At 36.2% G+C, this 25,310-nt stretch overlaps 1 protein-coding gene across 1 annotated transcript; it reads right to left on the bottom strand.

Moving 5' to 3' along the window:
- Positions 1-13,635: 13,635 nt before the first annotated feature.
- LOC132123302 (transmembrane protease serine 13-like) lies at positions 13,636-24,960 on the bottom strand. Its single transcript, XM_059533855.1, has 13 exons — positions 24,834-24,960; positions 21,329-21,503; positions 20,784-20,891; positions 20,506-20,682; positions 19,412-19,544; positions 18,979-19,074; positions 18,837-18,880; positions 18,456-18,618; positions 17,657-17,820; positions 17,363-17,461; positions 14,739-14,881; positions 14,108-14,263; positions 13,636-13,984 (listed from the first exon to the last, which is right to left on the bottom strand). Exons 1-13 carry the CDS (start codon positions 24,849-24,851, stop codon positions 13,970-13,972), a joined length of 1,491 nt encoding a protein of 496 aa, XP_059389838.1. The 5' UTR covers positions 24,852-24,960; the 3' UTR covers positions 13,636-13,969.
- Between the last annotated feature and the right edge of the window lie 350 nt (positions 24,961-25,310).

Below are 25,310 nucleotides of genomic sequence, written 5' to 3'. Positions count from 1 at the left end.
ACAGTAATGCAACAACCATGTTCAAGGCCAAAAAGGTAGTAAGAACATCATTAAAATAGTCAATGTGACATCAGTGGTTTAACCGCTATTTTATAAGGCTACGAATACTTTTTGTGCACAAAGAAAACAAAAACACTGAATTGAAATAGTACATAAAAAAGCATTCTCGTAGATTAATTACATCACGGTTGAACCACTGATGGACTATTTTAATGATGTTCTGACGACCTTTCTGGGCCTTGAATGTGGTAGTTGCATTGTTGTCTATGCAGCGTCAGAAAGATCTTGGATTTTGTCAAAAATATCTTAATTTGTGTTGCTAAGATGAACGGTCTTACGTGTTTGGAACAACATGAGGGTGAGTAATTAATGACAGAATTTTTATTTTTGGATAAACTAATCCTTTAAAATTTAAGGATGGCAACTGGAAAACACTGGAAAATACAGTACTTTTTGAACAATATTCTGAATAAAAACATATCATGCAGTGTTTGGATTGACTGGATTTTCTGTCTGTAGAGTAACTATATTAAATGCAATTATGTCTCATAATGTTGAACTCACTAGAGCCAACATTTCACAGCTATTCTACCTTTAGCAGACCTCTTGGTTACTAGATGACCAAACAGAAAAAGGAGCAAATAAGCCAGAACCACAAGGAAATGATGGACATCTGGGAAATCTTGCAGCATAATACCATCTTGGATAACCTCATATGTTCTTTTCAGCTATGTAAAGAGACACATGGCTCTACAGCTACCTTATGTGTGATAATGTTAACACAGCGAAATACCTCCCTTATCTTGGTCTTTTTTTAAGTGCTTCAGTCTTATCAGTATGTCAACCATTCTAAAGGCACTGCACACTATTAATGGACAATATCAGATTTAATGAATTCACAAGGAGCAGAAGTGTTTGGAATGAGCTAATAACAACAACATAGTTTAGTTATTCTGTTTAACCAATTTAATCTCACCTGACGTTCAGTTTCGGGTCACCAATACTCAAACAAGGCATACTATACCTTAAATTACTGAAAGAGTTGTTACCTGTAGCCGAAGAACCGATTCTCAATATCATTAACTCGTCGCTATCTTTAGGTCACATCCCAAAACCATTCAAGCTGGTGGTAATTAAGCCTCTTATTGAGAAACCAAAACTAGATCCTAGTGAACTGGCAAATTATAGGCCTATTTCAAATCTTCCATTTATGTCTAAAATTTTAGAAAAAGTTGTGTCTGCCCAACTGAGTACCTTCCTGCACAAAAATGATCTGTATGAAGAATTTCATACCACCATAGCACAGAAACTGCACTTGTTAAAATTACTAATGACCTGCTTTTTGTGTCAGATCAAGGCTGCATCACATTTCTAGTTTTACTTGATCTTAGTGCTGCGTTCGACACCATAGATCATGACATACTCATAGATCGATTACAAAACTATACAGGTATTCAAGGGCAGGCTCTAAGATGGTTTAGATCCTACCTGTCCGATTGCTACCATTTTGTTTATTTAAAGGAGCTGTAAGTAAGAATTACTCCCATCTAGTGGTAAAATTGTATTTTGCATTCAAACTAATTTTGCTCTCCAGCGCCTCGCTTTTTCAAATGCGCATTGCATCTACGGTAGGCGATATGTACCAAAAAGCTTTGACAGGATGTCTTCTAATAGCACTTCGTTTTGGCGACGATGTTTTCTTCTCCTGTGGAGCGGCATATGTATGGTCCATAATAAGAATGCAATCCAGACTTTTAAACTTGCCGGTGCAGTTTCAAGCGCCTCTCACTGCTCTGCACCTGCGTTTCTGGCTCTGACCGAAAACGCGTTGGCTTAGTACTTTTTGTCCCTCTCTGCTATTATAGTTTTGCAAGATGGCGGAACTACATGGAAGCCTTCGTCGACCTACCCGTCCCATGTATATAAAGATAATAAATTCTTCATTTACGAGGATTAGTTTAAACATTGGCATAGGTATTTGTACAACATTGAGGGCATATTTATGAATAAATATATTGATTTTAGATAATAAAATACCTAAAAAGTTACTTATTGTCCCTTTAAATGGGGAGTCATCTCATTTATCACCAGTAAAATATGGAGTGCCACAAGGATCCGTCCTAGGTCCTCTTCTATATTCAATATACATGTTGCACCTTGGTAATATTATTAGAAAATACGGAATTAGCTTCCACTGTTATGCTGATGATACTCAGCTATATATCTCAATGAGACCAGATTAAACTTCTAAATTATTTAAACAGAGTGTGTTAAAAATTTAAAAGATTGGATGACCAAAAAACAGTCAAAAATCTTGGTTATATTAGACAGCAACTTGTCTTTTGAAAATCATATTTCCCATGTTACAAAAACTGCATTCTTCCATCTTAGAAACATTGCCAAGCTACGAAACCTGTTATCTGTTTCTGATGCAGAAAAGCTAGTTCATGCATTTATGACCTCTAGACTGGACTATTGTAATGCACTTCTATGTGGTTGTCCTGCTTCTTCAATAAACAAGCTACAGGTAGTCCAAAATGCAGCAGCTAGAGTCCTTACCAGGTCAAGAAAATATGATCATATTACCCCAATTTTACAGTCTGTGCACTGGCTACCTATTAAGTTCCGTATAATTTACAAATTATTATTACTTACCTATCAGGCCCTAAATGGTTTAGCTCCTGCGTACCTAACTAGCCTTATACCACGTTACAATCCATCACAATACCTAGGGTCACGAAACGCTGGACTTTTGGTAGTTCTTAGGATAGCAAAGTTCACCAAAGGAGGTAGAGCTTTTTCACATTTGGCTCCCAAACTCTGGAATAGCCTTCCTGATAATGTTCGGGGTTCAGACACACTCTCTCTGTTTAAATCTAGATTAAAAACGCATCTCTTTCACCAAGCATTCGAATAATGTATCTCTTAAATTGTGAGTGTAGTTGCATCTGATCAGATGTGCATTCTTATTCTTTAGCTTGGGTTAAATTAATTAATTTTACTTTGTTGGATCAGCAGCTATTCTAATGATGTCTCTATTTGTTTCTATGTTTTGCCATGGGATTTACATGTTCATCGTCTGGCTGACTACGTCTTGTATTAATTTTGTGTTATAAGAGAGCATTGTGGGTATATTGTAAACAACAGACATCGTCTTGTCAGATCAGCTTGATTCCTCTCCTCCTAATGGCAAGCAGTCCCTCAGAGACATGAGAAAAAACCATTCACACTTGTGTTTCAATATCCATCAGCCCAGCCATAGATTTATGATTATGTTTGTTTGACAGGAAAGTACTTGGATAAATCACTGGTACCTTATTGACCTAAAATCATTTCTGTGTGGAAAGAAAATCAATAAGCAGTCTTTGTGTGACTAAATGGGCCCTTGCTAATCCTCTCTATACAAGTGTGGATATGTACATGTATTGAACATTTTCTCATGTTTTCTAATATTCAGAAATGTTTAAAATAAAGATTTGTTTTTCAATTATTGCTGTTGTCAATATTTAATTTTATTATTTTTAATATTTTCAAAAACTGTTAACAACTAGTGTTCACATTTGCAGTATATTTACATTTTCTGAAGACATATTTGTTGTATTCAGTAGTAAGGTGCTCATTAAATTAATTGTATTTGAAAATATGTATTTTAAATCACCCGCTATACCCTCATTCACTATTCCCTACATTAGTAGCTACACTAATATAGTCCAGCTGAGAGTGAATGAAAAAAATACAAAAATAAAGTGAGTGCACCGGCAGAAATTTTTGCTTGCTCTGTCATGGAAACTAGCATGTTTAGAAATTAATTAAACTATTTAATAATCAATTAAAAATAAATGTATACCTGTATAACATTGTGCTGTACCCACATTTGACAAGCATTAAAAAAAAAAATGTATGGACGATTCAGCTGCAGGCGCCATCTTCTGACCAAACATGGGAATTCATATGACACAACCCTCACAGTGCATGATGGGTAGTCTCTAGTCACTGAGTACATCAGTTGTACACTCGTTATTGTGATTCATTATGGGATTGAATGAGTACACTCAACATCCACTAAGGTTTCAAGCACTATTTCAAATTGCTGTCTCGTCAAATAGTGTCCTATATTTAAGTGTGTAGAGGGCAATTTCGGATACAGCCCTAGCGATGGGAGAAACAAGCTTTGAATCAGCTGTTTTGCAAAATGATTCACTTTTTCAAAGTGCTCGAAACTTTACATGCTGGTGACGTCTGCTGGTCATAAAAGCCAAGTTCTGTCATGAATCTCTAGATGGCGCAGGCAGATGGGTTCTTAATGCAAATTGATAATATTAACAGCGTTAAACTACTTGGCACAAGCTGATTGGTTCATGTACACATCCATTGAACACATCTTTTATATATGAATGGCTGTTTAACATTCCCTAGAGTTCCTCTGAAACCTTCAACCTTCCCCAGCTCCACCTGTATAAATCTGCTACAGGTTTTTTTATATGCTATTTGTGCAGCAGCAGTATGTTTTAAATAAGCAGCAAATTAAGAATTTATTGAGGGAAAAGTTCTAGTTAATAGTGAATAAGTCTTCCCTATTTTAGTGTCTGTATGTATTGGCAGAAGCAAGTGTACTTGCTTAGCATAACAACTACAATAACCAACAGCAGCAGCATAGCAGATCTATTCCACCAAGACAAAATACATTATCATTGTCAATGCTAAAATCTTCAGAGAGTTGTCATGATAGAACTGTGTAAATGTAATGAAAACTCAGGCCTAAACACACATTAAAAAAAAACAGCTTTTACAAATCATTTGTATATGTAGACGAAGAGCCAATTAGAGACTGTTATATGCTACTTTTAACATGAATAATTAAAATGTAATTGAAATGTTTACAAGTTTATAAAACTTATCCGAGATCAGGTAAAAACCCAGACATTGATTCAACAGTTTACCACTGGGGTCAAGGCCGGACTTACCATTGGGCTTGACTGGGCTCAAGCCCATGGGCCCCGCCCAATAGGGGGCCCCGCCCGTTTACGTTAGATTTTTTCAATAATATGTCAGTCATTTAATTTTTCATTTAAAGTTTGTTTGTCTAGCATTGTTACCTGGTCCTGCCCTGCAATGAAAAATGTAATTTAATTAGCTAAATTAAATGTCAGTCATCTTGAGGTTTGCTGATTGGTTGTTGGCAGTTACGCAGTGCCTCGTTTACTGCCGTTGAAAAAACCTGTCTGCATTAGACAGTGATGTAATGGCGGACAAACGGTATCTGAGTGGCGCGCTTAAAAGAAAATTTAAGAATGAAAGACAGCAACGCAAAAAGGATGTTATCAGTAAAATGAAAAGGATTACTGGATTTTTTACACCCATGACACCACAGCTTGATGTGCAAGCGGAGAATCCAGAGGACAACAACCCAAACCCGCTGGAAGAAACGGTTGGAGACGATTTGAATTCACGAGCAGAGGAGCCCATCAATGAATCATCATATCTTCAGTCAGAAACAGCGACCGAACAATGTCCAACTACAGATTCTTTATCCACTGATCCTGCTCGCTGGGGTAAAATTGATGAAAGCGTGCGTGCTTATTGGGCGCGAAAAGGTCCGGAGTCCGTTCAAAATAAGGATGCTAATGTCAAGGCTTCTGAACGCCACTACAAACATCAGAAGAGACTGTTTTCTAAAACTCATTTCAAACGCAAGCATTTGAATGGTGAGTACTTGCCCAGAGAATGGTTGCTCTACTCACCATCCACCGGTTGTGTGTTTTGTTTTGCTTGCTGCCTTTTTGGCGAGGGTGACGGTCAATCCCTTTTTGAGTCTGGCTATAATGACTGGAAACATGCTACCAGACGCATTGCCGAGCACGAGAATAGTGACAGTCATAGAAAGGCTATGTTTAATTACATCAACAGAGCAGCAGCTGACGGAGTTATAGATTCTCAACTTAAAAAGCAGTTCGAGTCGCAATGCAATTATTGGAGTGAAGTTTTGCAAAGAGTGGTTGCAGTTGTAAAATTTCTGTCAGAGCGGGGATTGGCTTTCCGAGGCTCCTGTGAAATATTTGGTCGAGCTGACAATGGGAATTACATGGGAATCCTGGAACTGATCAGTGAATTCGACCCATTCTTGAAATCACACATACAGATATATGGCAATGCTGGGGTAGGAACCCCCTCATATCTCTCATCAAAAACATGTGACGAATTTATCGAGCTAATGAGCAATAGAGTGCTTGCTGAAATCATTGCTGAAGTGAAAGTGACAAAGTACTTTTCCATTTGCATTGATTCAACTCCCGACATGACGCACATTGATCAGCTTACATTTATTATAAGGTATGTTTCACCCGAGGGCCTCGTAGAAGAGCGATTCTTAAAATTTCTCCCTATATCTAGCCACACAGGGAAGGCACTCTGTGATGCAGTGCTCACAGTTTTACATGAGATGGACATAGATATTAGTAACTGCCGTGGACAGTGCTATGATAATGCCGCAAACATGGCAGGAGTGTACAACGGGCTGCAAACTCACATCAAAGACATTAATCCACTAGTAGAGTGGGTGCCGTGCTCCGCGCACACGCTTAATCTGGCTGGAGTTATTAGCGTAAACTGCTGCACAGAGACCAAACTGAAACTAGTAAAAAATAGACTAAGATCCACAATTGTCCAGCAGAAATTAAATCATCTCACTCTGATGTCAATTGAGAGTGACCTTCTACGTAAGGTGGATTTTACTGATTTGATCAAAGACTTTGCTGCAAAGAAATCCAGAAGATGCCACTTCTAAATAGTACTATGTTAATATCTTAAAAATGAGATAACATACATGAAGTCATAACCTGATTACCTTTCTCTCTCTTTCTCTACCTTGCCTGTTGTTGTTTTAAATGATCAGCCTCTGGATTCTGTTGTTGATGTCTTGCTTTCTTAAGATATGGTAGTGTACTATTTTTATTTTATTTTATTGACTGTACATTTCTAATTTGTGTGCATAGTTTAGATTTTTCACTACAACACTTACGTACTGCACACACACACAATTTATCTTGCACTTTGTTCAATGAGTTATTTTGCTATATTCTTGCAATTGAAGGCACTTCCTATATTATAATTGCTATCTTATATTAGCCTACCACTAAATTTGAACAAAGTTAGGCATGTTCTATGAAGTTCTATTTATGTATTTTTGCTAGAGTACTAAATTACATCTAATGATCTTTAAAATGCCATGGTAATGAGAAAATGCTTATTTAATTTTGTTATATATTATTCTCTAAGATTGTAATTTATGTGATGTAGTAGACATACTCTAGGTCAAAGTCAGCATAACACTGCCTATATGTATACTGGAGATGTATATAATCTATACAATATGTCAGCACTTACCAAGAACAGTTTTTTAAAGATTTATACACTCATAGATTTAGCTATTTATATGTAATACAAATGATTTGTTATGATTGCAACCTTACAAGGTATGTGTTTGTTTTTCAATATGTTTTCCAGGTAAATAAGTGTTTTATTCTCATTCTGACCAAGACATCTGTGCATTGCAATAAACACATGATCACTTTGAACTTTTTTAATCATTATTTATTTATTAGAAAATCTTTTTCAAGCTTCAATCAGTGGTCATATAAATAAATGATAACTTTTTTTTAACATGTAACACTGTATACTGTACTAGTCACCTTTTTAAAGTAGCTTTGCACTTCAAATAACGATTGGATCGATTATATTGTTACGCCACCAGATGGCGACAAATGACTTAAAAAAAAACATTTGTCATTGAATCGTTCATTCAGGAGATTCGTTCAAAAATGCTGATTCATCTATGAAACAAGTGTATTTGATTGAGGAATTGAATAATTCATTCAAACCCAAGTTTTTTTTAAATAAATGATTCAGATTAATTAAACATTTTTATAGACTTCAGCAATTAACATAAATTATGTTATTTTCTTTAGTTGTTTGTTCAGAATCGTGATCTCTATTTTTATTCTCAGTTTATCCAGAATTGTGTAGCTCTAATACATAGCTTGTGTATGTATCATTTTGTTCTATTTAAAGTAATGTATAGAAGGTAGGGCCCGAAAGTGACTCAAGCCCAGGGGCCCCCACCACCCTAAGTCCTGCCCTGACTGGGGTGCAAGCTCAGTGATTCATGGGTTAGCAGAGAGATCACCCCAATGCTAAACCACTGAATCTTTAAGACATTTTGAAACAGTTATGACATAACAAAGCCTTGTTTACTGAAATCACATACCTTTGGAAGTTTGAAATGCACTCCAAACCACTGGTTCAAAACGAATGATACGCAAGGGATTCAACGTTTTTCAAGCAGTGTTTTGAAAGCGCCCATCACTACTAAATGCACCTTTAATGTCGATTTTTGGTCAACAGTGTATTGTCGCATAGTATATTTCATATATCTGCGATTTATTTCCCATCCTCTTGGAGATGCATGCTATTCTTTGAGGATCCCTTGCTCTGTACCTTTAAGTCAGAAGAAGCCAGTTAACTCACGGACACCAGGACACAAGACTCGTCTGGCTTTAATTATCAAACACATCCTCTGACCTCAGCAGACATATAAGTGGTATATTTATAGCACCAATTCATTCCTTCTTCTAAGTAAAAGCCTCCCCAATCGGTCGCTGACCCATGAAATTCACCCTGAAAGTCAATTGAGACTATGTTCTCGGCCACAGATATTTCCTCTGTTCCCTGAAGACAAAAGGAAGACTGTCACTAGGCTGTATCTGGATGGCTTGCATACAAGATGAAACAAAATTCACTCCCAATGACTGTCATATGAATTATGGATTTCTATATAGATGTATACTGATGATACTGTTTGTGTCCCACCATAAGCACATTTTGAACAGTAGAGTATCTTATGTAAGATGACCAACCAGTCACAAACAAAGTGCATATGTTGTTGTGCTATTTTTGCTGGACTGATTGCATCATCAAATACTAGACCATATGTCAGAAGCTGAGAGAATCTGACTTCATTGATATGACTCGTGCTATTAATGAGAGGGAATAATTTCATCCACAGAGCTTGGCGCCGACTGAGAGCGCTCATGACTAGGTGTAAGAGTGCAAGTGTTTACACACATTTATTCTGCCAGAACTGGAGCAGTTTCTCTCCCAATCTAATTAGCTCTTTTTATGCCCTTTAAGCCCACTAAAAACACCAGCTAGGAGAGACAATTCTCCTGCCAGTTGCCATCTCTATTTTAGGCAGAATGTGTTATAATATATGCAACTGAGATCAATATTTTCTTTGACTTTTAAACAAAGTGGTAATGTGATATTTTTGTTGAAGGGAAAAGTATGTGAACCCTTGGATATATCTGGATTTCTGTATTAATTGGTCATTAAAATGAATATTATCTTCAGTTACTAACTACAAAAAGCTACAGTAACACAGAGTGGTGCAAATGGGTACAGTAGATGACTACATGAAATTGAGTCCACACAGCACAATCACATAATGCTAAAATAACACAATGTAACAAAAACTTGCTTCACTCATTTTATTTTTTATTTTGTAATGGTTATTCTGTAATTCAGTGGTGCTAATTATAATTGTAATTAATTTATTTTATTTTTGACGTAGAATCATTTATTTATTTGTAAATATTTAGCTCAGGTACATTTTAGAATTTTGTATTTAATTCTGAAACATTGGTTTTGTAAAGACATTTTTTGTAATAATTTTTAAGATTAAGATATTTAAAAAATCATTCTTTCTGTAGTCTTTCAAGTCTTTCAAGTTTCTGTAACATTCTGTAATATTTTAGTGCTTTCTGGAACATTCCAGAACATTGTGGGACTAGTCATAAAAGACAAAAATCATCCAGCGTACACTTCTGATTTTTGTATGACTCACTTTTGGTAAATGTTTATCTTAACTGTATAACTGTTGTTAGCTCAGTATTATGCATGTACCATGTGATTTTTATGCAAGAGTTATAACCGATTTGCTTGTATAAGTTACCAACATACCAATTATGTATTTATCTATTTAATTAATTATTATAAACTAATATGATTTTCATATTCAGCATGTCAAACTTCATAAAGAAACATTAAAAATAAAAGTGAAACAAAACTATATATATATTTCACAGTTTAATACAATAAACATTAAACAAAAAAGAAAAATGAAAACACCCTCATGCACACAACTGTAAAAAAAAAAAAAAAATAATAATAATATATATATATATATATATATATATATATATATATATATATATATATATATATATATATATACCTTTATATATGAAACTGATTTTTATAAAATATAATCAAATGTGATATATATATATATATATATATATATATATATATATATATATATATATATATATATATATATATATATATATATATATATATATATATTTTTTTTTTTTTTACAGCAGCAGTTTTCCGATTAAAATAATTTGCCAACAGTTTAAAACGGTGTGCCTGTTTCCCTTCCCTCAAACTGGTTTATGTGCAAAATGATATCTGACCCCACTGTGGTTAACTAAATTGCATCTCTTTACTTTACAAATAATGTGATAGAGTGTAAGTAAACTGGTGAAATGCATGCAGGGGTGTTGATGGCAGAAAATGCTAGTATAGCCTATAAAAGACGCCAAACCAACATTGGTGCACTATAAAGGCTACTCTCTCTTTTCTTTTTGGTAATCTCATATGATTTCTGATTAACACACTATCTGTCTGTGTCAGTGTCCCATAATAACTCCTTACCATATTTCAGATGAGCAAGACATTTATATTTAGAATATTTATTGCGACAGATCTAGGATTTCAGTTTACTGAATCATATTTTGCTGTGAATAATAGGTCATCGTTAACTATAAGGTGAGACCCAAGCCCTTCATCACAACCAAAACGAGGGTAAACTGTATCCATGACAACAAATCTTCCACAGGCGCGCTGCCAGACGCGCCTCTACCAGGGTGCAGAAATTTTGCTATGGCAACTGTATTCGTCAGGTGATCACGATTATTAGTGCTGAACGAGATAAGCATGACGGTAACCTGGAAACTGAAAATGATGGCTATAATTTATATATATATATATATATATATATATATATATATATATATATATATATATATATATATATATAAACACCCCGGCGAATCAGACATTATTTGGAAATTGAAACGCGATGTCATTCAGTAGATAACAGCACGTCGTCAAAACGCGGGACTAACGATAATTGTTAAATGTGTAAAATGCAAGGGATAATTCCCGTTAGGAACCATTTCCACAAATAATAATCATCACCTTGTCTTATCGCCATGAATGGGTTTGTTTGTGTATTACCACGACTACAAAAAAAATGTAGCTACATTATATTTAGGCTTGAATTGAAACAATACGAGTTAAGATATGAAATGAAATATGTAACAACCGACCAATCAGATTCAAGTTTTCCAGAGAGCGACGCGTAATAAGCAGTCCCTCCGTTCATAACGTGTCGATTAGTACCGAATATAACCCGCTACCTGTTGTGAGCCGTGGTCAACCCTCCTAAACTGTGGATTTCCTTCAGCACGCCTACTAAAATCTCATTTTCCCACACTCTTGTGTTTTTTATTTATTATTATTTTTAGCCTATTATTATTATTATTATTTATTTATTTTTTATCGCTCTGATACATTTTCCTCTTAGTATTTAACTCTAATCCGTTCGCGCGCAATCACCATTCCCCCTCTCATTTCAGATTTCCACATTTTTCTTATTATAACACAAATACATCACGCAGATAAGAATATGCCAGACTATAACGCAAATGATGTATTGAGGTTCTGCAAATAATCATTTAAAGCTTTAATTGGGAAAGAAGGCACGAAGCAATTCGGACACACCCACGCGCAACAATAACGCATTCTACAGCATTTTATATAGGCTACATTTGTGTAATAAAATCAGAATTCACTTTTGCTATGTGTCAACTGTATTATCCATCTAAAAAATAATATTGCTGTTGAAATGCACACTGCCCATTTATGTAATGTCACTACTTAGACTGATGATGTCATTGGAGTAAAATCGATGCTTGACGCACGTCATTTCGATATACCTTCTTTATAACAGGATAAACATCATGCAACATCACTAAGATTATAAAGCTACATCACACCCTAGTTGGATAAGTGACTTCATGCCCTACCTCGTCTTGTCTCCTTAAGGATACTTGTAAGTGGATGGGCAACAGTGGGTCAAACGCTGACACGATCCGCACGACTGTCGTGTCCTCGAGTCGTTTGTCTGATAAGTGGATTTTTTGGCTTTTTGAAATGGAGCGAAACGTTATGAATGGATAAAAGTCCACGTAAACGAGCGACCGGTGATGTATAGCAGCCAACAATATTCACCTGTTCTTTTCTGATATAAATATATTTACTGTAGGCTTGTCTCTTCTGTGGCGCTCTCTCGGTTCCCGCCCCGGCACGCGCGCAACGAGAGACACCGCACGCGTTGGTCGCGAGTGTTGGTTGGTTGATCTTTATAAGCGTGCATGGTCACATAACACAAGTCTTCAAAGCGTATCCAAAAGTCCATGCAGAGCCTATCGTAATGGTTCCACTAAAATATGCTGTTTTTATTTTTTCGGTGTTCTCACAAATGCAATGTGTTTACTATTGTTTCCCAATGAGTTTCCTGTGAAAATGACTACAGAAAATGCACATTTAGAAGAGATATAATGTCTCAGACTGCTCAAGTTTGGATAACAAAGACATTCGAAAGTCTGACATTTCAATATACTCAAACATTTCCTATTAAATTCTCCTAGCTCTCAGCAGTTGTCTCTCTTTTTATCCAATGCTATCTGAGGAAAAGCATCTTGGACAAAATTGATTCAGCAACAATATTTTTCTCTGGACTGGAGGTGGCATGCAAAATGATTTACAGAGGAAACTGGGACTAGTTGTAACACTTTTTACTCCAGTGAATATTTATCAATGTGGATGTACTTTTGAAAGTCAGTTGTACAGACACATGACTTTAAACCTTGGCTACAAAAAAAAATATAAAAAAAAAAAAAAAAAAAAAAAAAAAATATATATATATATATATACATTTCCTCTCTTATTCTTTATGCTGAAAATGTCTGTCACATTCCATTACATTTCATTAATCACTTAAATTATATGTTTTAATTCAAAACGCAAAATTTGACAACAATATTACTCTTGCTTGTGTAAAATGTTTTTTTTTAATTGTTGCCCAATAGTAAGTGTTTTTCTATGTATATATTACCCTGCACTCGTTCAACTGAAGTGTTACACTGGAAATCGGAATGTGTCATTGTTCAGTAGTTACGGCCCAATGAGATATAGCATTTTTATAGCTAGCCTCATTCTCCATATTAATTTATAGCAATTGGGTAATAAAGCTCAAACTGTTTCCATTTTTGACATGATTTATAAAAGAAACAGTATATGAATCAGAGATAGAAAAGGATGTACCCTTCACATAGGCTAAAATAATAGCACATTTTATCATAGCTCATAGACACTGATTTTCAAACAAAAAGAACACCCCTTTGGTTATTAAATACATATTTGTAGAATACTCCCAATATTTTATTTAATTTTTTTGTAGAATCAGTGAAAGGATACCAAGTTAAAGAGGCAACAAAGGCTCAGATTCAGCAGCGTATACTGGACATAAATGCAAATAAAAGAATTGAGAAAATCACAGCGACAGAAGGGGACATCAGGGTCCTCAATGCCTGCAGCTCTGCTTTCCCAGCTGAGTTGTTTTATTATTTTATTACTGAAAGTCTGTTTTCCTTTGTCCAGTTGTGTACAATATTGCAACATTGTCCCAATTCAAAGTGCATTGCTCTGTCCTACATCTTTTGTCCTTTGTCCACTGTCGTTATTTAAGTCTTCAGCAATGGGCACCTCATACAGAAGAGAGCCATCAGGGCTTCTCTTGCTAAGATGACATGACATAAACAGTTTAAGAGAAAGCAATAAGTATATAGTACATAGATGGTAAAATAACAGTATTATGAATCAGTGAAATGTGGAATATGTTGGATCATGTTGTCCAGCTTACCTGCATCTTGCTGTAGATCCAAGGGAGAAGGCTGGTCACTCTGCTATATACTCCTGGTTTTTGTCTTCGTCCACATCCTGTTCCCCAACTTGTAATTCCAGCCAGATACCAGTGGTTATTACCTCCCTTGCACACCAGCGGACCTCCACTGTCCCCCTGAAAGCAACGACAAGGACAGAGAGGAAGCAAATGGAACATAGACTTCAGATCACTGTGAACAAACGTGTTTAACTCGTTAGTTGAACCCCATGATTTGGTTGGTAGCACCACATGACTAATATATATATATATATATATATATATATATATATATATATATATATATATATATATATATATATATATATATATGTATATATATTCTTAATAATTAATAGAAAAAAAAACAATATTGTCCCATTATAATATTTATATAAAGTACTCCTTAAATAAGTTTGCTTAATTTTTGCATATAGTACGAACTTGGTTGAATAAAACAGAGTTGCAACAATGTGAACCAAACAGCATGCAGCATTTGCCCCAATCAGAATAAAGAAATGTAATGAGACAGAGAAACACTGGACTAGATTTTGAGAGTGAAAAATGTAGTGGCCTGAGGTCATTTGTGCTCTAGTAGCTGATGTAGACCCACCTGACAGGAATCCCGGCCCCCATTCATATCACCAGCACACATCATATTTTTGGTGATGGCCCCACCGTATACGCCAATGCTGTTACACAGATGCGTGTCGATGATATTCACTTTCACTTCCATGAGGCTTGTAGAGGCATGGTCTGTGAGAGCAAAGGAAATGCTCACAGTCAAAAGTCAGCTAAAACTTCAAAGAAGAAGGTCAGTTGTGTCTTGTGTGTTTCCCTCTCTGTGCCCTTTTTGGTCCTTCCTGTTCCTTTCTTAGTTTAGTTTGATTGTTTAGATTATGTTCCAGCTGAGTATAGTTAATTATCCTGTGTATATTAGTTCCTGCCTGTTCAGTTAGTTTTCGTCTGGTCTACTTGTTACATTCCCTGTGTGGCTCAGACCTGCCTTGTCTTGCCCTGTTTGAGTTCATTAAATAACTTTGAAGTTATTCTATGTCTCCACGTTACTTGTTCCTCCCGCTGTGTGCTGTGTGCACCATGACAGAAGACCAAACCTAAACAAAGTGGCACCCCTTTTTCATGGTTTTGTTTTCCATTATTTGAATTAGAATTTTTTTTTTCCTGGTGGCATGGAAGTCGCTGCTCTTCCTTCCGCCATAGCCCGCGGGAAATGTGTGGGTGTTAGGCGGAATAACCTTGAACGCGCAAGTTTGCAGACCGCTCGTCAGTCATGTTCCCTGATCACTTTGAAGTTAAGCCCGCTGTCTGCTGCTCATTTTAGCCTGCTGGTCGATCATCAGTCAAGTCTGTCAGCCGATTATCTCTCCAGTTCACCGGCTGTGGCTAACCCAAGCCTCAAACCTCAAGTTTACGGGGCTGCCGCTCACTCAAGCCCTCCAGATGTGGCTCCCCCAATTCCGCTGCTCATTCTGAAGTCAAGCCCACCGGCTGCTCAGACGTCAAGCCCACAAGCTGCGGCACACTTCAGCTCCTAAGTTTGCTCCAGTGGATCCAGTTACCTAGTTTCGGGCAGGAGTGCCATTCAAAGCCCTGACCAGAGTACAGTGCAGGCTCCAGCCCCTGTTCAGAGTTATGTCATTTTTAAGTTTTATTATTCTGGCAGCCATTTCACCCTGGAGCCTAAGACCAATTTCCCACTGAAGCTAAGCAGGGCTGAGCCTGGTCAGTACCTGGATGGGAGATGTCCTTGGAAAACTAGGTTGCTGCTGGAAGAGGTGCTAGTGAGGCCAGCAGTGGGTGCTCACCCTGTGGTCTGTGTGGGTCCTAGCGCCCCAGTGTAGTGATGGGGACACTATACTGTCAACAAGCACCGTCCTTCGGATGAGACATTAAACCCATTGGCCTCTGACCATCAGGGCCTCCTAACAATCCCCATATCTGCTGATTGGCTTCATCACTCTGTCTCCTCTCCACCAGTTAGCTGGTGTGTGGTGGGCGTTCTGGCGCAATATGGCTGCCGTCACATCATCCAGGTGGATGCTGCACACTGGTGGTGGATGAGGAGATTCCCCCTCACAATGTAAAGCGCTTTGAGTGCCTAGAAAAGCGCTATATAAATGGACTGAATTATTATTTAATTATTATTAAGTCTTGTTGTGTCCACAGGAACAGTTTTAATCTTATCTTGTCCATGGAGACTCATCTGGGGCAGGCAGCTCAGAGTTAACCCTGTGAGGGCCCCTGACTCCACATTCAGCCCAAGGAGGGCTGTGGATCTTCCATCATGCCCAGTAAAGTACCTCAGATTCTGAGCCTAACCCATTATGGGCTCCTGTTCTAGTGGATAGCCATGTTGCTGTGTTTAGCCCACAGAGGGCTTCTTGTTCCTGAGTCCATCTCATGGAGGGCCCCGGAGCCCGTAAGTTCCCCCAAGGAATCTTTTTTGGGGAGGTAGTAGGGTTCTGGCTGTAGTGGCCGGGTCAAGGGGACAGAGGCCTCAGAGACCACCTGCCATGGCCTCCTGAGCTCCCTGCACTGCCATGACCTCCCGAACTCCCAGATCTGCCATGGCACCCTGAACTGTCTGTTCTTTCCTGTAATTCTGTCCATGTCTGTTTTGAGGGGCCTTCAGAGTGTACCCCCCCCCCCCCCCCCCCCCGCGGTGGTACTGTTACGGCGCAAGAACAGCCTTCAGGGAGGGAGGAGTTATGTTAGTCTTGTCTTGTGTGTGTCCCCCTCTATACCCTTATTTGGTCCTTCCTTTCCCTGTCCTAGTTTAGTTTGATTGTTTTAATATGTTTCAGCTATGTATAGTTAATTATCCTGTGTATATTAGTTCCTGCCTGTTTAGTTTTCCTCTGATCTACTCCTCACACTCTGATGTGTGTCTCAGTATTTTGCAATTTAAATAATTAGTGTAATGTATTATGTTATTAAATTCACATTAATACATTATATTGTTTGTGTTGAGACTTGTTGTCAGAGAGTAAAAATCACATGCAAGAGATACCTTAATGTTGTCATTGTCTTTCGTTCATTAATTTCTATTTCATTTTATTTTTGGTATGCTTTTTGTGAATCACTAAATTTTGTACGTTTATTTTCTCCATAACTTTGTCCCGTTTTGGTAAATTATGATCATACATGGTGTTACTCTCTGTCCTATTTCTTTTCCTTTTCCATTGTCATGAATTCTCATTTTAACTGGTTCTTTACCTGCTCCCTCTTGTGTTGTCCCAAAGCCAGATGTCCAGCAATCTGATTCACCTGAAAATATTTGGTCAAACGTAGGAAAGCAGACTGGCTGCACAGTGCCTGGATTGAGAAGAGAAATGTTACTGTAGATTATTTGGAATATAGGAAATGAGTCATATACAGTACCATAAACAATAAATTTGGGTTACTTTCATGGTTTCTAAATGGTTTTACTGTAGAAAAAAAAAAAAAAACACTGTGAATATTTTTATTTTATTTTAGGGTGAACTGTTTCATCAAGTAAACCCAACTCACTGGAGAAGGTAACAGGACTGCTGAGTTTCAGCAAGGCAACATCATAATCATTGTTGTTATAGTTCTCATTCACTATAATCTTCTTCAGAAAGTAGGGGGTCTGAAGGGCACTCTGGGAAATAATACCAGCATAGACACGCCAATTAACAGAATTCTTCATTGAGCTGTGATCAGAAAAAAAAGAAAAGAAAAAAAGAATGGTTATTTAAAAAAATGTTAAAATGATAAAAAAAGAGAAAAAAAAATACTTCTGAATACTTGCTGAAAATCAAAGCAGCTATACATAATAAACATTTGGTAATGAACATGTTAGTTCCTGTTGCTAAAGTAATAGAACATAGATTAGCAACAGCAGTGTGCTCCAAAGTATGGGCATATACTTTTAATAAATTAATTGTTTTAAGTTTATTGTTTTAAGTTAATAATAGTAAATTATTATTATTGTCCAAATGAATACAAATGACCGTAAATTTGTGCTGAATGTATTGAGGGGCGCTTTCAAAATACTGCTTCATGAAAATTGGCAAATCTTTGGTTTTGAGTCAGACATTAGGAGCTTGTAATGAACTTGCTTGTAACAAACTTGTCATGTGATTTGACAAAGCTTCATTTTGTCATGCTGTTTTGCACCTTGGTTTCGAAAATGTTTAAAATACTGATGGGCCTGTGCTAGATCCCATTGATCTGGACCAATAAATACGTTTACTTTACTAATTTCATTTAATAGATTTCATTGTCATGAAAACATTTGCAACTTAGTTTCTTCCATCACTAGCTGAGTGAATGAGTGAATACCAACCCTTTGAAGCAATGGGCGGCTGACACAACAAAGTCTGGAGAGACGAGTGTTCCACCACAAACATGTCTTCCGGTGTAATGCAGGCTAACCTGCCAAGGCCACTGGCCAAGCTGAGAGGCACTGCCCCCTATGATCCTGGAGTCACTTTGCGGCTTGCCACAGTCTGAAAGAAAAGAAAACCTCTTAATTGCTCAATTCAATATTGGATGAATCATCCATTACTCATCCACACAATGTCTCACAATATATCAGTATATAGTTAACAAAGGTGTACCCTGATGTATTATATTACATGTATCATTCAGTTATGCATCACAGTTATTAAACATAAACTAAGATTAAATATGACTGGAGGTTTAATAAAAATAGATGTTTTTCTACCTGTGCATTCAAGTGAGACTGCTTTTCCACCCTGACAGCCCGAACTGAACATACAGAAATCACAGAATACATTATGTACCATTGAGGGGACTGTTGTCTTGACAAAACAAAACATCTGCTCTGATGTATAATGTAGTCATACCTGACATTGACCAGACCCTGTATACGTTTGGCTGATCTAGGTCCTACAGTAAGGGCTACGGATGTCTTGCTATCAACTGGATTTGATGCATAAGACCTAATGGACAGAAATCCGAGGCATCAGTTAAAATAGTAGTTGTTGGGACAAGATTAATATTTAGTCATATTTGGACCAGTGAGTTCACATACATTGATGCATTAAGGTGAAAGTTCACCCAGAAATAAAACATATATTTTCATTTACTCTTATGTAGTTCCAAAACTGTATGGCCTTTATTTAAAACAGAATGCCATGCATTCTTCAAAAATACTTCAAAAAAAACTCTAAATAAGGGAAGTTATATGGGTTTGGAAAGACATGTGGGTGAGTTAATGATGACTGAATTTTCATTTTTTATTAAGTATTCTTGTTAGTGGTGGATAGATATTTGTACCTTCTAAAGCCCAGTTGTTCACAGATCTGGTCAGCATAACTCTTATCCAACCCCTGATTACACACAGGAAGGAATCCACCATCCTTAACAGAAAATGTTCTGACCTGCAACACTCCACCTTCACCGAATCTCACTGGGGATATTGGAGAGGAACAATGGAATTAGATTTCCTTAATTATGATTTTTGTCATACAAAAAACAAACAAACAAAACAAACAAACAAACAAAAAAAAAACACCTGAATTTCTGAACAAAAATTTTTGTTTTCTCAGATTTGTATTATTATTATTATTATTATTATTATTGTGTTCATTAATATTTTGTATTTGCTTTTATTTTTATATTTTCAGTTTCTTATTGAAAGTTTTAGAACATTTATGCTTTTATTATTTTTATTAGTTATATATATATTTTTTTTCTTTCTTTTCAGTTGTAGTAAATTTAGTACTTCAACACAACATTTCAATAAGTTGCCAAGGTAATTGTTTTTTTTATGTTTTTCATCTAATATGTATTTATTTTTCATACTTTATTTTAATTTCAGAAAATTGTTTGTAGTTGTTTTAGTTTAAGTACAATAATAACACTGTCTTGAATTAACTTATCTCACTCTCCTCATTGGCATGAATCTAACACACACACACACACACACACAAATGGCACAACAATTAACAGGTAATTCAAGATACATTTCCCAAATCTTATTATGTTATACAATTTTGTTTCTAAATATCCAAAAGTAAATTTATCAGATATGTTATAGATATTTTTTTTTTTTTTTGCAGTGTAATCTGCAGTGGAGCTGTCAACAACATTTGCCATAACGCAGTAAATTGAGGACTTACTGTGTACTGTAGATGCTTATTGCAGAGCAGTGCATCTAGTTTCACTTTAAAGCCAACCCAGACAGCAAAATAGTGTTGGCCCAGATCCGGCCCACATCTGGCCCGCGTGAAATCGGTTCTGGGCCGAAACCGCTTGCTGTCTGGGAAAGCATTATCTTAGACACTCGACCACTAATCTCTCTGTGTTGTGTCCTGAAAGATTCGGTTACATCTGACTGTCAGCCTCTTATGTGTAGAAAGTGTTCTCACCACAGTTTGTCTCATCGACGGCCTTTTGACAGTCTTGGATGCCGTCGCACTGTATGGAGGAGTTGGAGCAGGTAGCAATCACGCCATCATCCATCTCATGCTGTCCTTGTGCATTGCAATCATTTCCCTTACAATCACTCTCATAATGGACAGAATACAACTCGGATCCATAATGCACTATCCACATACATGAGAGCAGAAAAGAGAAAGAGGAAGAGAGGGATTTAGATAAGCATTAATGGTGTGTCTTGTCATTACAGATACATCTGCTCCCTTACCTCCAAGCCAGATGGCCAGTCCAATTAAAGCAAACACCAGCAGTGCACCTATCCATCCACCCCAACACTTGGCACTGCATCCAGAAGACTCCTGGCTCTTTGGAGGAGCTACAGGAACAAGAACAAATCAGCCATCAAACTCAACTAATCTCCCACATTTACAATCGAAAATATGCAGCACTGTAAATGTAGGCATGTCAAGGACTGTTGAGTGAAAAACAGTGCAGTTTATAAAGACAAATATGAACTGGCTATCCTGACCATGGTTTCAGTGTATTTATTTATTTTTGGGTGGGGGATTGTAGGTATTGTAGGTATTGTAACTGTCCGGAGAATGTAGTGCACATTAAAAAAAAAAAAAAAAAACCTTCCTGGTGATTGGTTATTTGCTCACTTTGTTTTGATTATGATCAATTTGTAACAAAAAAAAGCATTATATTAGCTTCAATTAGCAAGAGTATATTATGTCAAGAGTTTTGTTGTTGTTGTTGTTGTTTTTTCACAGTAGCACCAAACTGGAGTGACTGAAGATATTCAGTACATACCAACAACACTCTGTGTGACGATGATGGCTGCTACTTGTGCTGGATCCTTTGGAACATAGTACGGCACAGGTTTCTGTGTGACCCCATATCTGTCCTGAAGAATCACCTCCTCGTAGGTCATAGGAGGCGTCTTTGGGTCCACTGCCCCAGAGTAGTATGGTGGAGGGGGGTCTGTCTACAAAAGAAAAAGTGAAAGTTTTAATAAATGATAATACATTTCCATCACCTCTGTTATGACTGGTGTGGTTTGACAAGTTCATGGTAAAGCATTATCAATTTAAAACACAAGAGGTGTCACACAACACTTGCTCTTAGAATCTGATTGTGAACCTTGTCCTAAATATTTGAAATGCCTCGACTTCATTCTAGTCAAATGCCATTACAAATATGTCATTATACTTGTATATCTGGTCTACTTGTTTTTTTTTTGTTTTTTTTTTATACACCATAGCCTTGAGAATGGTTTAAAAAATCTCTTTAATATATATATATATATATATATATATATATATATATATATATATATAAAATTGTAGCATATAATTTGATTCTTTGGTCACTACATAGAAGTGGTAACTGAAACCTGATTGCTGAGGCCATGTTCTTGCATAGACTGCTTACAACAAATCCATCTTTGAAACTTCCCCTAAACTTTATTTTGTAATAGACATGCAGCTTGGAAATTTGCTTCATTTCCTTGTCTTGCTTATTTCACACCTTTTATTGCATTGGCTAAGACTACCCAATCTATAATCAAGACGAACAGATGTGACCAGGTTTTTTTTTTGAGGGCACTATTTTCTGGGAAAGACTTTTTCTTGAGGAAAGATTGGCAGATTGCCTCTGACAAAGTGTTATAACCTACATAAACAGTTTGGTAACTAAGATCAAATCAGGGGCGTCATGCACTTATTTTCGAGGGGGCACAAGTGAATGATGGGGGGGGGGGTGTCATGAAATATCTCGATTCTAAAATATGTGTAGTAAATGCATTTTGCACCTTATATGGATCATGTTAGTTCATCTTTACGGGCGATGGGAAAAGTAGACTAATGTAAGTGTAATCTATAAACTACATATAAAACCACTTTTTTTACTTAAGTAGGCCTACCAGATATCGGTGTCATGCAATAAAATATTTGTAATACAATTGATTTTGTATTTAAAATGAATTTAACTAATATCTGAGGGAGCATGTGCATGAGGCATGACACCTCAGGATAAAATGGATTTCTTCCTTGTGAACACAACAGAAAGTATTTATAGTTACATGAATAGTCGAGTAAAAGTATATAGGTGTTATTTTCATGTCATTCCAAATCTGTATGACTTTCTTTCTTTTGTGGAGCACAAAAGGAACATTTCTGATGATTCCTTAAAAAAATTATGCAAATAAAAGTGGTCTAGTCTATAGTATTATACTATACATTCCCTCTAGTGAGCCTTTCATTGTTGTGACCGAATCAGAAAGTCAATGAGCTGAACTCAAGAATCAAATCGAATACTTTGTCTCTGAAAAGCATGGTTACTTTGTGGCATAGTTGATTTTTTGGAAGGGTACATAATGACTGTCCATGTTATCCACAGTATTTGCAGAAGGCCTACACCTTCAGAAGCTATGTAGTTGAACCAGATGCTATCACATATTTAGTATTGAGTTGTGTTTTATGACTGATGTATTTTGAAGGCCACACTACCTCACTTGAATTTAAATTGCCTCTTTCTCTGTCAATTTGATTTGAAAGGTCGGTCATGTTTCTGGCCTTTAAATTGTATTAAATTACACTGTAATACACCATAGCTACCCCTCTTCAAGTATCACAATACACAATAAAGCTAGACCAGGAATCTGGTTTTTGATTACTGCCTACCCAATACTTTGGTTAGCTTATTCAAACTGATTAGTCACCCAAATCAGACCAGTCACATTTTTGGTGCAGTGCCATTTTTCAAATATGAATCAGTCATATTGAAAAGTTTTAGAGAGTATATTAATAATTAATGTATTATTTATTATTAAACCTACTTAAATGGTAAAGTGTCTGTAATGATGAGTCAGTTTTATACTGACATACCAAAACAATACTGAACACTGGACAACTTTCAGTCCAGAATGAATAGTGGGTTTCTGTCTGACATTTAGGATGATGAGTATGTTATTTAGCTACCTCAACATACCCAATTCCTTTAAATCCATTCTTAAGATTCAGTGGACTTTAAAACAGTGAGAACAAAGGCAGCTGAGTTGAACCATTATCAGGCTTAGCATCTTTAATGACCTAGGGTTTGAAAAATGAAGTGTGGTTTTGGTTTCATGTTGTTGTGTTTGAAGCTGGATTAGAGAATGACAATGTGTTTCATTTCAGTGTGGAGGAACTGGTTTGTAAAAATTCTCACCATTATCCAAAAGAGAGACTAGCAATTATATAAAGCAATTAGCAGCTGAGTAGCTGTGGCAGTGAATAATAAATTAAATATAAACTTTTAATGCATTATCTAACATTTTTTCATAGTAAGTTTTATTTTTTTTATTTGTTTTTTTTTTAAATATGTGAGCAGTAGGTTATCGCCATATTTGTTTATAAATTGAATACTATGGGTATCCCTTTACTATAAGGTTCCATTAGTTAATATTTAATATTTAGTTTCAGTTTATACAGTTGACACACACACTCTCTCTCTCTCTCTCTCTCTCTCTCTCTCACACACACACACACACACACATGTATATATATATATATATATATATATATGTATATGTCAACTATAAACTATTTAAACTGAAACTGTATACTAATACACACACACACACAAACACACACAAGACTGGTCATTGTTATTTAACTCATTGTTAGTTATCTCAGGTCCATTAAATACTCTTAACAGATCCAGCATTTGATTTTAATCAAATATTGATAAAACAATATCAAATTGTATCTAAAAACTAATATTATTTAACTAATGTTAACAAATGGAACCTTATCGTAAAGTGTTACTATTATATAATATATGAATATATGCATTATTATTCATGGAATTTAAAAATAATGCTAAATAATACATGTCCTTAACACCACAAGTTAAACAATTTATGCATGTTAAAAAAGTCAGAGTTTGCAAAACTAAAAGCCTTTTTTTGTATAATGGGGTATTACTTATTGTTAATTAATAACGGATCAACTATTTAAAATCACAAGGTTAAGTACACTTAATTATTTTAACTACTTTAAAGGGGTCATTTGTTATTTATTGTTTCAACAAAGTAAAACCAAAAACATTTCTAAAAAAAAAAAAAAACTGCTGAAGTATTTCTTGAGTGCTTGAGACCACTTCAGTACATGCAAGCCAGACTCATACAAATGCATTTATATTAAAAGACCACTAAAATAGACCACAAGACATAAACATTTAGCAGGCCACACATACATAAGAAATAAAAATACAATAAAAAACACAGGTCTAAAAGTTTTCTCTCTGCAGCCAAATATCTGTGATTCTGTCTTACCGTGTCATTGTCTGCCATTAGACACAGGAGTGAGGACTGGTTAGTTCCAAAGTGTTTATATATTAGGATGGGTGGGATTTCAACCTGTCTCTACAGTCCCAAAGGAAAAATGAGACCCTCTTTTCTATCTCTGACCTGCTTTTCAAGACGTAGTTAGGACTGCCCTCTTATCCTCCCTCTTTTAGTCTCAATGGAGGAATTCTAGTGTCATATCTACCTGTCCAACCAGTTTCACGATACTCGAGCCCTGGATGCTCTATACTCAACCTCCCTCATGGTTCACGGGAATAAATAAGCTGAAAAAAGTCTTACATCAAAATAACTTCCTTGTTGCAAAGTAATTCAAATAATGTCACTGCTGTGCAATAGGCAGTAATGAATATTATAAAACAGGGGTGATTTACTGTAATGCTGTGTTCTCTCCACACTATGTGTACAAACAGTTGCTTTGAGATAAAAATAGTTCTGTTGGATAAA

The sequence above is a fragment of the Carassius carassius genome, chromosome 41 (genome assembly GCF_963082965.1).
Source record: "Carassius carassius chromosome 41, fCarCar2.1, whole genome shotgun sequence".
NCBI classification, from domain to species: Eukaryota; Metazoa; Chordata; class Actinopteri; order Cypriniformes; family Cyprinidae; genus Carassius; species Carassius carassius.
Note: the sequence above shows the minus strand (reverse complement) of the source record. Positions and strands in the feature narration are given on the sequence as shown.